Source organism: Stegastes partitus, unplaced genomic scaffold (assembly GCF_000690725.1).
Source record: "Stegastes partitus isolate 25-593 unplaced genomic scaffold, Stegastes_partitus-1.0.2 Scaffold1550, whole genome shotgun sequence".
Classification (NCBI taxonomy): domain Eukaryota; kingdom Metazoa; phylum Chordata; class Actinopteri; family Pomacentridae; genus Stegastes; species Stegastes partitus.
In genome coordinates, this window is record NW_007579281.1 from 39,952 (window position 1) to 54,998 (window position 15,047).

General features: G+C 42.7%; 1 protein-coding gene across 1 annotated transcript in view; it reads left to right on the forward strand.

The window, feature by feature from the left end:
• The first annotated feature begins 5,170 nt into the window (after positions 1-5,170).
• The window catches only part of rims1b (regulating synaptic membrane exocytosis 1b), a 94,849-nt gene continuing 84,972 nt past the window's right edge, over positions 5,171-15,047 (forward strand). Inside the window, 1 exon segment of the mRNA XM_008300500.1 lies at positions 5,171-5,348. Within this exon segment, the coding sequence (XP_008298722.1) occupies positions 5,171-5,348 (178 nt within the window).

The window sequence follows — 15,047 nt, forward strand, 5'->3', positions numbered from 1 at the left end:
CGTAACAGAGAGGCGAAAAAATACTTTACAACACAGTTTCCAGTTTGTGAAATCTTTATTCTACATGTAAAAATGTAATTTCCATCCCACAGTTTCCCTCACAGCCTTTCATTTTGCCTGATCTGACCATTTGCTTGCTGACTTCTGATAAACATTTGCAGACATATTACAGCTCTATTTCTCTGCCAGTGTGCAGACTCTGTGACTCTGTTCCACTGCTTCTTAGCTTTTCTTATAACGTTCACCTGTACTAAAAACATAATTCCTCTCTCTTCATGTAACCACAAACACATTGTAGTGACTCAGAACTGGATCCTGTTCATGCAGTTTCCTCAAGTGTCCACTAGATGTCGGTATATTCACAGTGATGACTTTTCTGTCAAATTCTGACTTTTTTTTAAAAAGAAAAATCTTTGATATGTAGATGAAGTTTCCTGCTTTCTGACTTTCTATTTATGATTGAATATCATTTAAGTTTAGTGACAGCTGAGTACATGAGTGAATAAAAGTGTGAGATTATGGAGGTGTTTGTACTGACAACTGTGTTTGTAATTATGGTAATTAAGTACATAACGCTTTCAAATTCATTGAAAATAACATATAAAATAATAGTTATTAAAAAATACTACTTGGAACAACTTAATTTTTCTGAGTAATCACCTTTGACTGTAAAGAAACGCTAATTGCTCAAACTCGTTGTTTGTTGGTTAAAGTTAAGTTCATTTTTTTGAGCCAAACATTATTCCTTAAAGTGACACTCACCGTCTTAAATTATAAGTAAATAAATAAGAAATAAAGCAAATATTTGCATCAACCTTAGTGAGTTATGACGGCTTCTGATTACAGCAGTTTGTTCAATCAGCTTTTCCTCTACAGTTAAAGATCCTTTAAATTAATTCATCAATGGCAGCAGAACACGTTTTAAAACAAATAAATGTTCCAACTAGTAATTCTGTTATTTAGAAGGATTTTTTTAAACTGCCATGTACTTAATTATGGTAATTAAGAACACAAGTTTTTAAGTTGGCAAATAAAAAATAAAAAACTTGCTCCAGTATTTAGTCGATAAAGGAGGAAACTTGAAGTCCTGAATTTCAGGTGAAGATAAATTAAGTCATTCAGATGATTTCATGAAGTTCTCTCAACTTTATTTTTCTTTTTTCTGATTTAAATACTGAGTTGTTTCAATGACCAACATGATGTCAACAAAACCCATCAAAGCTCTTTTCTGTTTCATTAAATTCTTCACCTTTTTCACGAGTTTATTTTTCTCATCTTTTGTCTTTTTCTGCTTTTTAAGTGAATCATTTATCTCTAAAATCTGTGTCTGCACTCTACTGAACTCGTCTGCACTGTTTTGGTTTTATTTAACTGATTTATTTCTATTCTGGTGTAATTTTCTACATTTAATTTTGCCAATTTTTTTAACCTTAATGACTTTTTAATGTGTTCATGCTGTAGCTGCATTAAACAAGTGACTTTCCTACTCCTGACATAGATAAACTCTGAGCTGTGTGTGCATGTTGCAGACTTTACTGAATGTGTTGAGTTTAGATCCAGAGCAGAGGCTGACTTTTAAATCAGGGTCTCCTCTTCCTCCTGCAGGATCGGCTCCTGGTGTATTTATAGTCGAGGTCTGCAGCAGAGATGCTGCTCTGCTGTAGCACGACTGTGTCACTCAGGGCCGGTGGTCCCTAGTCACGACCTAAATGATGACAAAATCCTGCACCACGGGAAGCTGACGTCACCGCGGTACAGTCACCTCCTCGGTGACGTCACTGGAGGGAGGCTGGATGGCAGCATCATCATCATCCTCATCATCATCCTCCTCCTAACCAGCAGCAGCAGCAGCAGCAGCAGCAGCAGCAGCAGCGGTGGGGTTAATGCCATCTGCTGGATGGACGCAGCCACTCACCCGGCATTACGTCATCGGGGAGAAACCGGTGAAGCCTGAGAGTGTGGATGTGAATACAAAACGAGGCAAGTGAGAGTCTGACTGTAGGAGATCCACCGTCTTTCAAACAGCCTCCAAAGTTTCCAGGGACTCCACACTTTATATTTGCACCAAGTTGTTTCTGACTTTGTCTGTGCAGAAAGCTAATGTAGCACATTGACAGTATAATTGATCCACGATTGACTCAGGACATCACATTAACATACAGCTTTTTAAATAGGATTCATAGATGATAGGTTTATTATTTGTCCTCTTGGGGAAAATCAGGGCATCCACTCACTCACACATTTTACATTTAAGAAAAATAAGGAAGCTCATGTGCCAAAGAACCTGCAAATCCTGCTGGTAGAAGAAACAAGGTGCAAAATTGTTCTAATTTTAAAAAGAATTAGATTAATGATGCTTTCTTGGATTCAAGGATTTGGATTTGCAGCTAAATAAACAACAGAACACACAGACTTGAATAATAGAAATATCACTGTCAACATATTTTTACAGGATGTAACAGTGATTTTTTCCAACAATTTATTTTTACTAATTTTCTCTTTTGTGTTAATTTTAACATAACGAGTAAAATAATAGAAAAGCGTGTTCGTTTATACGTTAACTGTATGAAACTGTAGATAATGTGCACATCAAAAGTCATTATTATTATAAATAGTGTTTGACAGAAAGATTACTCTGTTTTAAACCTAAAAAAAAAAATCAGATATTTTCTGTTATTTATTTATTTATTTATTTGTTTTTTAGGTCTATTAGGAATTGAAATTGGTAAATCACTTTTAACTGGTAATTTTACAAATTTTCCTGTATTGTTAAATTAGAGGTAATAGAAATTTTTTCAAAAACTCAACAATTTACACGCTCACTGTAAAAACAACAGCAACAAAATGCTAAAACTCAACATCAACAAGCTGTAATTTTACAAATGGTGATTTGTTCTTTTCTGACATCTGAGTGTAAAGTTTCTTTACCGCCTTTAAATCAGCAGATAAATGATCAGTAGATATTCTTTGGTGTTGTCACAGGTTTTCCATTTTGTTAAGGTTGGACATGAAACACATTCATAAACAGAGTAAATCTAATAGAACGTAGTTAGCCACCAATCTTATCACATATCAAGTGACATAAAGTGGATCTAATTAAAACAATACAACACAAGACAGTCACAATGTTGTCTAACACCTGACTCAAAAAATATGTAAAAAAAAAAAAAAAAAAGATGAAATACAAAATCTGTAACAAAACAAAAAACAAACAAAAAAAAAGGTAAAAATAATGGCAAATAACTGCAAAATAATTAGATCTTTAGCTGATTTAACAACAGGGAAACTGTGTCATTTTAGTCAAACTATGTGAAAGGAAAAAAAAAGCTATGTGTAAAACTACAGATTTTCTATGTGGATGTTATTTATATTTTTTTTAAATGTGATTTTTACGAAAAAAAATATCTGCAAAATAACATTTTCAAATGACAAATTTTCAGTCTTGGATACATAATGTTTCTCTCAAATAACACATATTAAATAACTATATTTTTTGCTGATTTAAATACACTTAAAAAAAAAGTATAAATTTCCAGTTAAATAATGTAAAAGAGCAAAATACAATCAGTCACCAGTAAACATGTAAATTAATTGTTTCCCTGTAATGTTACTAGATATCTGTACTTTAACATAATTGGGGAAAACTGTTAAAAAACCGTTTAAAAAGTGAATCTTTATTTTTTTCTGTACTTAAAGAGCAAATTAATATTTGTAAAAATCCAGATTTTATTGTAGACTTTATCTACAGTTTTGGTCTTTTTGTCCACAGTAAACATGCAAATCAATATTGTTCTGTGATGTTTATGGTTATTATCTGGAGTTCAACCAACAGGAAAAATCTGTAAAATACTGGTAAAAATAATTTATAATTTACTCTATTTCCGTCCTGACTTTACATTTTTTGTTCTACTTTAAATAATAGCATATATCTGTAAAATAACAACTTATTTTTGTTGATTTAAATCAGAAAGTAGTCTTATTTTACAGTCAAATGTTGCAATAATAATTATTATTATAATTACTATTTGTAGAAATACATGTGAACATAATTTACAGCTTTGACCTGCTGTTTTTTTAGTGTTAAAGTGTAAATTAGTACTTGTTCTGGGATTTTGCCATCTGTAATTTAACAGAACTGGGAAAATCTGCCAAATTCTTTTAAATTACAGTTAAAACCGTTCCTTTTTTCGGTGTTTTTTCCTGGTTTGGTGCATTTAAACCTCAGTCTCAGTGTTTTTTTCCTGGTTTGGTGCATATAAACCTCAGTCTCAGTGTTTTTTTTCCTGGTGTGGAGCTCACAGAACTCGGTGGTTTGTGTGCAGCAGCCTGACACGCTGCTGTCCATGGTGCTGAAACCGAACCGCGTCTCTGCACTTTATTTATAGAAATGTGTGATTTGTTCGAGTTGCAAAACTACAAAACACACAACCAAGTATCGCGAGAAGGAGCCTTCAGAGTCTTAAACGCTCCGTGCGCGGTCAGGGTGTGTGCGCCGACCAGCGATGCGCGCGTGAAGCCGCTCTGAAGGCTGCATGTGAGGATGGCGAGGACCGTTCTCACATGAGTAAGCGCGCCTCCGCAAAAACCGGAGAGGAAGGAGAGGAGGGCGAGGAGGGCTGCATTCCCATTGACTGAGAGAGAGAGAGGGGAGAGAGAGAGAGAAGGGGGGGAGAGAGAGAGAGAGGGAGAGAGGACTCCGCCTTTACCGCCCCAACATCCAGCTCCAGTCCGGCGACGGCGGCGCAGCCTCCACAGACCGGCCGAGAGCACCAGGAGCCCCGCGCAGCTCGACCCGACATCCCGGCGCAGAGACGCGGACATGGGCTCCCCGTGAAACCGGGCGGTGGAGGGGAGAGGAGGGCCGGCGGGGGGTGGGGGGGAGCGACGACGAGAGCGTGGTGGGAGAAACACCCAGAGAGAGCGACAGAGAGCGGACAAACAAAAGCACAGCCGAGCGGCGCTGCGACCATGAGCGGCTCGCTCTATTCGCCGGAGCTGCGGCTGCCGCTGCCGCCGCCGCGCCGCCCGCGGACCATGTCGTGAGGTGTGGCTCGGAAACGCTCCGGGGAACCTGTCAGCCGAAACGACACGCCGAGGAGGAGCAGCAGGAGGAGGAGGAGGAGGTGGTGGTGGTGGTGGTGGAGGTGGAGGTGGGGTGGTGGTCGAAAAGATGTCCGCCTCGGTGGGGCCCCAGGGCGGCCCTCGCCCACCCACCGTGCCGCCAGCCATGCCGGATCTGCCGGACCTGAGCCACCTCACCGAGGAGGAGAGGAAGATCATCATGGCAGTGATGGCTCGGCAAAAGGAGGAGGAGGAGAAAGAACAAGCCATGCTAAAGTAAGAGCAGCGTCTTTATTATTTATCCTTTAAGGAAGTTCTAGACTGATGGCACCATCACAGGTTGTTCCCAAACATGTAGGCCCACCACAGTACCGACACATCCAGGCGCCGAGGAGCAGCCAGAGCTCCGGATGTGTCTCCAGGAGAAGTCCGCATCGTCAGAGAGACTCAGGCAGCCTCAGCTGACGGAATCCTGCCGGAATCAGGCAGTAAATTAAAATAATTTACGGTCCCAGTCAGCGGAGATGACCCGAAACAGGGTCAAACGTGTTACAGGTGTAGATTGGGGCTGAGAGGATGGGGTGTGACAGCGCTGCTGGGGGGGAGGAGGGGGGAGGCAGGGGGATGAATCATAGCATTATCCATCCGCTGGTTTTCATCAATGGGGACTGCACCCCAGCCCTCCGTTTACACATCCAGCACCGCTCGCTTTTCGCTTTTACGCACGGCTTTCTATCAGAGGAGCTCTCTGCAGGCTGGGAGCGTGCGTGTGCGCGCGTGCGTCTGTGTGCATGCGTGTGTGGGGAAGAGAGACATCGCTTTGGCAATAATGGGAACAACAATGACATTATAGCTGAGAGGCCTGGAGCGACCCGAGCCGTTTTATCAGTCCGACGGAGGCACGGCGCGTATCCGAGCGTGTGTGCTCCCCCTCGGCGGTGAGGGAAGCAGAAGATGGGGTGTGGTTGGCAAATCTTAGCGAGGCCCGAACCGGACAGAAAAGATAGAACATGCTTAGTGTGATCACCAGACAAGCAATAAATCTCCCAAAACATTACGCACGAATCAGCTCCACTAAAGGAGCATTATGGGGGAATGGCAGGAGGAGGCTATAGGTCACTTTAAACGCGCTGCGAGATGTCAGAGAGACGCTACGGCGGTTTGTCAGCAGGGCTGGGTGTCGGTTGCAGCTCGGTGCCTCCGGGGTTTCCAGCTCCGCCTGCACCGAGCGCCGGGCCTGTGCGTCCGTCTGCGCCGGAACATGTGCGGGCACCTGGGCCGCCGGTGGACGCGTAATAACGGATGTTGCAGGCGCGCAGCGTCCTCCAGCTCTCCGGCTCTAATGGCTGTTTTCATTTCCTGACTGCAGCCTGGAGGGAAGCTGGGTGAGGGCCGCCGCGGGCCCCTGGAGAGGAACTGATGTATTTAATGTTCCATGAGGCACAGGCGCAGGTTCAGTCAATAATGGCTTCATCATCTGGCTAATCATTAATGGGAGCAGAACACCGTGGACAAAGGACAAATGTGACTTCAGAGAAATGCAGCCGGTCTGTGATATTTGCTACAATATTCAGTCCAAGATACTGAATAGGTGTGAGCAGAGTGTGCAGTAGATCAACAAACAGAGAAAGGTTTCAGTGTTTGAGCATCAGTGGAAACATCAGCAGGATGTAAAGGGAGACACACTACAGGTGGATGGGTGACAGTTTTAAATACAGCACCAGATATCACCATGAAACTTCCCCAGCAGGTTAGAAATCATGTCTTACTACAAGTTTTAGACGATGTATGTGTAAATACACACAACACTGCCAACATCCAGACAAAACATACATTTTTTATCATGTTTAAAGGAACAAAATGTCCCATAAATCAGCTCTGATGTCAGATATCACCACGATACGTCCTCGTTCATTACTCACAATACAAGACAGTTAATTAAGCTTTCTGAAAACGCACGTGTCAACATATACATCAGAGAAAAACGCCAGAAAAAATCTGTGTTCACCATGTATTTAGGAACAAAATGTTCTATAATCCAGGCAGTGAATTATATATGAAGAAAGCCTTCAGTAAAAACATTCAGAACATACAGAGAAATAAAGTTTAGTGTATATCAGAGCTACTGAGGTGAAGATATCAGACTGGGAGGAGAACACTTATTTTAACTAACAGATAAAACTTCTCCAGTGGATTATTTATAATGAGACAGTTAATGTTTGTATTGCATGTTTTACAGATGTACCTCTCAGTATGCAAAACTGTTTTTATCACTACATATACCAGGGAAATATGTGAAAAACAATCAATGTATGTATCTATAAATCAGGCATTGAATGATATCTGAACAAATTCTTCAGTAAAAACATTCAGCGTGTAAATAAGAATAAAATCGGACAGTTTGCTGGATGCAAAAGTACTAAAGTAGGAGATCGTTTTTATCAGAAACCAAAGTTTAAATGAGCAGATGTCACCGTGAAGCCTGCCCAGGTTTTCTTAAAATTCACATTTAAACATGCATGTCTGTTTTTATAAGGCAGATTTCCACCATGCAAAGCAAACTAGACGTTCTATACATCAGGCTGTGAGTGATGAAGAAACAGACCATAGACAGGATTAAATCTGTGACGTTTGGTGGATGAAAGTGCTGCTGAAGCGAATATTTCTTAACATCTCCTGTTGAGCAAACGGCCTTTAAAGATTGTGTTCTGTTATTGAAATCTACAAACAGACAAAGTGTAGTATTTAGTTTTCTCTTTATTAGTCTGAAAGAAGTCACGTTATGAAAGTGAAACGTCCCAAAATCTCAAAGCTGACCAGTGCATGAAAAAACAAGTGACAGCAGAAGTATTGGCTGAACTTGATAGAAGCACTGCTAATGTTGCTCAGGACCAGTTAGCCTGGTCGTGTTAAAGAGAAGAAACATGTAGAGACAGAAGCTGATTTTTATAAGAGAGAGACTAAGTGAGGGAGAAATTAAGGAAGGAATGCATTTTTTTTAAAGTTGAGGCCTTGTGCCACGACTTCTTTCAGTTTTAATCAGCTCTAACGTGATCCAGTCGCCACTAAACCTAAAAACCAGCCAGCAAGAAATCCAGACTTAAACTTTACTAATTCAGGAAACGCAGACATTAAACTACACATAAATGTTAGAATAATTTAATACTAGCAAGTAAATGTGTGAGGTCTTTAACCATCTTTAACTTAAAGATGAGTTTTTTCTGTGGGTTCTGCTACGGAGAAGGTTCAACAAATCCAGGCTTTGTTTGTGTCAGCTGGCTCAACAAAACCCAAAACCCCAGTCAGAGATAATCACTATCGCAGCAGCAGTTATTTGTTAACCAGGTTTTCTTCATTAGACTCTGGACGCATGAAAAGGGTCGTCTGATGTGTCACATCTTCGACACCAAATGGACCAATCATGTGGCGCCTACTGCAGTAAAGCAGGTTGTTGTGATGGACGGCTGCTACTCTCCATAAAAGGCCCAGTTTCTGCATATATGACAGGAGATGAATGCTGGTCGAGAACTATTAATTGTTGAAGTCAGTATTTTTATAGTGACCGTCTAACGTGACGAATCAGAGCTCTGACACCGTCTCAGAGTGACGGATACGCAGAAGCGGCTTCAGTTTTTGGCCAAATCAAGGTGAAATTATTGCTATTAGTTGAATATTCGTTCTCTTCTGTTAGCCGCAATTTAAAACGGACCGGGCAGCTAATCGTGACCAAACATAAAAACACACACATTTAGGAATGTATGCGGGTTCCCATGGCAACACAACGCACGCATGCTGTAACTGCGCGGCGTCGTTCAGTTTGATCGCAGCTCAACAGGTCCGCAGATAAACTCGCTCGGAGAGAATCGTCCGGAAAACAAACGCCGAAACAGACGGCTTGATTTAAAGACTCGACTCGGCTGTGCAGCATCCGTTACCATGGTGATCTAGCACTTTAAAAGACCTTCACAAACTCTGATTTTAGGCTCAACACACCTGCTAACCCATCAATGTGTCCTTTGAGCTACTTTCCGTCTCCAGTTTTGACCTTTGGAAGTTTCAAATTTAGTATCGCTGTTTAGAATAATGCTGCACCAGAAACACTCCAACAGAGGAATAACACACAGGACAGGTGTGTTTATACACTCCCTCCATCTCCCTACAGTTTAGTTAATTTATTTGCTATAAAAAGACAATAAACGGCGTTAAAGATGAATCTGATTTGGACCTTTTCTCTATGTGCCACGTGAATATTGTGAATTCTTTTGGCAGCGATAATCACATTAATAAAATCGTGGCAGCTTTTTTTTTTGTTTTCAGGGCTTTAACAGTGAAAACAGGAGTTTTCCAGATGTAGGTGCTGACCGGCCTCGTGCATGTTGGCACAAATGGGATTTAGTGATTTAAGTTGCGGTGGGATGAGAATGCAGGATTATCTCCATAATTCAGTGCAGATAGTTGCACAGATTTTTCTTTCAGCGGATCAACCGGCTCTCTTCGTTTTGTTGGCGTCGGGAGGTTGGAGTCTTCAGCCGGGCGGGAGCAACATGTGCCGCAAAGGTGCTGATCTTGTTCATGGAAAGTCAGTTTAGTTAGAGGCATGTTAAAAGCAACTAAAAGAACAACAAGAAAACAACACAGGGTAAATATCCAAACTAGTTTTCAACCTCTGTGATGTCGTGGGTGCGAGTAAAGTTAAAAAAGGCAGAGAAGAAGTGAAGCAAATTACTTATAAACGCAATAAAACCTGACAAAGGAATCGACATGTAACTGGGAGTCGATGCAGAGAAGCCAAAACGGGTGAAATGTTGATGTCAAGAAAGCAAACGGACACCTCAGTGTTGCTGTAATCGAGCCTTTAAAGGCAGAAATCTCTCTTTAAAATGTGCGAAAGAGAGAAAAGTAACAAACTAATCCAATACTTACATGCTGTTGTCTGCAACAGGTGTGTCAGAGGAACCATTTGGTGCCAAATGGATTAACCAAAAACAGATATTGGAACTGATCGCCTCTTGAATTGTGCAGCACAATCTGAGCTACACTAATTGTAGCTCAGAATGATTGTTTATGTGTTTTTTCTGTTTTGATCGGCACGCGACGTGTTTAAAACCAAAATAAACTCAATCAGGTTGAACGGATGAAGCGACATTTCATTTAGAACCAAACATGCTGCTTAAAGTACAGAAAATATTGTAATTAAATCATTTGTTTTCTGTCTATTTGGTCGTGAATTTCTGTATAATTTGTGGCCACAAAGATGTTTTTCACTGTAGGCTCACCCTCTGTGGAATCAGAATCAGTTAGAAAGTCAAAATTCATTTAAACAAAAGGACATTTTTCCCAAGACTGGAAATATTAAATAATAAATTGTGGCTCCAAATAATCTAGATATTTTACTACCTACTGTATCAATTTGCATCCTTTCCTCTCCTCCACTTGTGTCAACACTGCCTGCAGTTCAGCCAAAAAAAATCTTTACATTTTTAATCACAGCCAGAGCTCCAGAAGTGCAGATTTTTTTTTGTTTTTTAATGCAAATGTTCTGTTTTGGGTGAATTCTTAAATGAGACGTGTAGCATCATGTGTTCGAGAAGCATCCAAAACTTGCAAACCGGGTATTTTTTTCAGTTTTTCCAGCTCCTCGTTCTGATAAATAATGTCATTTAGGCAATTTTTTTTAAAAGATTGAACGCCTTTCAGATGTTAGGTTCTGGGGTTCGTGTGTCAGAAAACGTGTAGCATTTATTCGTCTTCGTCGCCAGAAACGGCCTGAAACAACAGCCCCAATGTGTTTCGGCAGCAGCAACGACTGAAAAAGAACATTCAGTACCTTTCAACTCCACCTGGTCAGCTCTGTCCACTCCGGCTGCAGCGCTGCCTGAGAGCGCAGCAGCTGCAGCGATAAGGTTGTACTGATACAGGACTTTATCTGTCATGACTTTAACCTCCAGCATGACTGAAGCGTCCTGAGCCAGAGCACCTGCTTCTGGGCTAACAGGCGCTGAGAAGCCAGCACCTGGGCTTCTCCTTCACTCATGCGATGCTTTTGTCCTTGTCTAATAGCGCCTCCGTTGACTCGCTGAACCTCCGCCGGCGTCCTAATCCGGAGCTGTGACGCTGCAAAATGCCAAACGCGACGTCTCGGGTGTTGAGGGAGAACTCCTCTGAGCGCGACAGGAAATCTTTTCTCTGCAGCCCGAACGCTACTTCGAGTTCCCGTCCACCCCCGGGAGCTCTTGAGGTTTCCAAAATGTAAATATAGAAATAAAGAGTAAAATATTTATGCGCTCGGCGGAGAGATTGTAGACGTTTCAGACGGGGGTGGATGCACAGCTCGGGGCCCGGGGCCGGAGTGGCAGGTGATGTTAATGGAGGCGCCCACTTGTTAAGGCAGCTCGTCGTAGTACTCGCCGAATTCGGTGTAATCTGGCTTTGTTTTTTTAAGTAACACTCTTCAGCACTTTCCTGATCTGCAGGACAAGGTGCGGATTGTTTCCTCGACACCAGATGGACAGACGAAGAAGAAATCAGGACTCGGGGCACAGAAGGAGGGAGAGGAGGGAGGATTTAGAGGTTTTAAGGATTAGAGCGGTGGACGGAGAGAGAAAAGGGGGGAGTCTGAGAGAATGGAAGAGCTTTAGCGAGGGGTCCCGCACACACTCGCTCGGCTAATCTCTCCTCACCAGGACTCCCCGAGGCTGCAGGCTACAGGGTGCATTCGGAGGGCAGCAAAGCCCTCCTCCCCGCCTGACGGCGCCGCTGCTGTCCGAGAGGTCGGCTGCAGTCGGGAGACAAGGTCAAAAACAGGCAGGACGGTGGCTGTTAGGCTCCGCTTCTGTTCCAACGTGGGCAGTTTGGTGTCTGGACTTTTTCTTCAAGCTGCGGAAGTCAGTAGATGTGCACATGAGGAATTGATCAGGTGGTTTACACTTCGTCTTCACACACTTCAACCACAAGGTCCCTCATTCCAGCAGAAACCTCCATGAGCTCCGTGAAACTCCTCCTTTTACCTAAAAAGTTTGCGTTAAATTGAATTATCTCAGGACTCCAGACTGAGCTTTCTCGGCTGCTCGCACCAGCATATGATTTGGTCGCTATTTATATTCCTAATTTAGTCTGCAGTCTATTTCTGGTATCACTCCCATAAACTGGACACATCTGCTCATTGATAGACGCTGCAACTTACCGACGTTCCCTAAACGCCTCACATGCCGGCTGAGCTAGCAAAGCAGCAGCTCGATTTCTTTGTTTACGTCTGTTGTCGTGCAGAAACCTGAAAAACAGCCACAACAGTTGATCATCAGATACTTTACTGAGATGTAGAAACACCGTACTACCTTCAGCTAGCTTCATTTAACACTCATGGGCTGGCCTGAGATCAGGAAGCCTTTTAAAAGTCTCTGTCACGGTGCTCCTTTACGAGCTAAACTCCCATCAGGTGCTACAGCTGATTCACAACACTTCAAGTATGTGTTATTGTATTTTATCGACTGGAACATCGCTGGTTCTGACGTAGCGTATCTTTAACTAGCTATTGTCGTCTTTGTCTCCAGACAGCAAGAAACATCAGCTGACATGAAAAAATATCTTTTTTAATTTAAAACAATTCCTGAAGACTTTTTTTCATTTCCGAAGTTTGCTTCAAATTCGCTCAACAGTTATATGAAAACACGGCAGCTGTTCTGATTTACTCTTCACAGGCGTTCACACACGTGACTCTGAATTCATGTCACCGTGTAAAGACACGACTGTAATTTAAAATCTCACATTGTGTCATTATAGAGCTTCTTAAACACGTTCATACAGCTCATTCTACCTGCTGACTGTATGTAGTCGAAGTACAGTCATGACTCGATAATCCGACACTAAATGTAAAACCTTCTTTTATGTCAGATTGTCAAGACGGAGGTTGAGATACAAGGAGGGCTTGATGCTGGAAGGATCATTAGTTGTTAATTATTGTTCATAGTTGTTATAATAACTAGTAGGGCTGGTCTGAATAGAACTTTCTGGGCTCCGGATATTTGGGCTCAACAAATGATGAACATCCGATTATTCAGCGCGGTCGGGGGACACTTCCACCCCGGTGGAGCGCTCCGGGGTGGAAGTGTCCAGAACACACAGGCAGTACTTGGCTGCTGATGCTAGTTTAGTTAGCGCTCACACTTCTGTTTCCTCCATCGGTGGCGGCGGGGGAGTGGCAGATACGCTCCACCGTTACCATCCATGTTTACTTCCATAAACACTGAGCACGCTCGCTGCGTGTGACGTCGTCGTGTCCTCTTCTGCGCATGCGGGACACTTTTGGGTCGTATGAAGTTCACACAGCAGATCACATACAAGTCGCATTGAACTGGAAACGTGAAGGAAGTCACAAAGAAATCCTCATTGAGCATCAAGTCCTGCAGTGTGAACGTAGCCAATCTGTGGGATTGTTCAGTCAGATAATACGCCGTCATCCTGATTGGTGACATTAAATGTCATGTCGGAGTCAGAATCCAAGGCTGTCGCTATGTTAAGGCTGTTTTAATGGGTTTAGTTCGTTTTTCCTAAAAACCTGTCGGATGGCAGGTTTAGGATTGTTAAGGGTCAGATTATAGAGTCACGACTGTACTTCAACTTGTTGGGCAAATTGGGAACATTAATCTCAGCGTCTGTGTGCTAGTTTGCTACATAAACAGCAGTAACTCGGCTTTTTCTACGAAACATTAACTGCATTAAAGTTTCGTCTTTGTTTCGACCACATTTCGCCAACGTTTGCAGTATAACTTTGGAGAAACACTTCCACCTACAGCTGAACAAATTGACAGAATTATTAAAATATTTGCGACACGCTGATGTTGTCGCTGCATTTTTGCCATTTGAAAACAAGTCTTGCGCCAAATGTCGGCTAGTTTTCAACAAAATACTGAAGTCCTGGTGGGTGCTCAGTGGGACAGTCACAGTCGTAGTGGGAAATAAAATGTCATTACATGCTTGAACTTCGCCCTAAATTCAACCACGTACCCCTATAAGCTCGTAAGTGAAACACTTACAGTGCCTTGACGTGACACGAAATGTGCCTGAAGTGATCATTTCAAGTTAACACATCCATCAGTTTGTTCCTGAAAGCATTAAACTCCCTCATCCACTCTTAGAAAGTCGCTTGCATAATGTTTAGGGTGAAAAGTCTGCAACATATGGCAGCGAAAAATGTCTTATTTCATCCAATAATGACAGAAATCTGCAGTCGTCGAGCCTTTGTTGTGCGAGACGCCTCCTAAAAGCGAATCCGACTAAAAAACCTGGACTAGCGTTGCAGCAGACGTGCCTCCGACTGTCTGCTGTAGCCACTGAGGTTGTTTCGTACACTCATACCACTGACTCCGGCGCTGCTAGCTAACGTTATGTCATGTTACCAAATATCGTCTCTCTGGAGTAAGAATACAGACCGAACTCAGCTGAAATCAAGAGAAACGCGGACTTAAGAGTTTCAAGGTTTCTGGGAGAAAAATGCTAATGTTGAATTATGGATCAGGTCTGAAAATAGCTCACACTCGGAAGCGGTTCCTGAAATATTTAAGTATTCAGTTCACTGTTGATGCTCCGAACCTTCCTTTTTTTTCCTTGTTAACCTTTCCCAGCGTTGAATTTCCACTAATTGCACCGTGTAATGTTTGCACTTTGTCGACGCAGACTCACTGCAGGTGTTCGCTGCTATTTTAAAACGCATTTCTTCTCGCACACACACACACGCACTCGAGAAACCCACGGCCGCCCACCTCCGCATGCACACAGGCTCTGGCGGTGTGAGTCCGACAGCATGCGCACCGCAACACGAACCGCACCAGCAGCCCAGATGGAGGCTCGCAGAAGGAAAAGCAGCCTCTTGTACAGTTTGTCCTGTTGCGTCGCGGCCGTTCCTTCTCCAGACAGCTGGAGACGGCGTGAATCCCATGTGTTTCCTGTGTGTGTGTGTGTGTGTGTGTGTGTGTGTGTGTGTGTGTGTG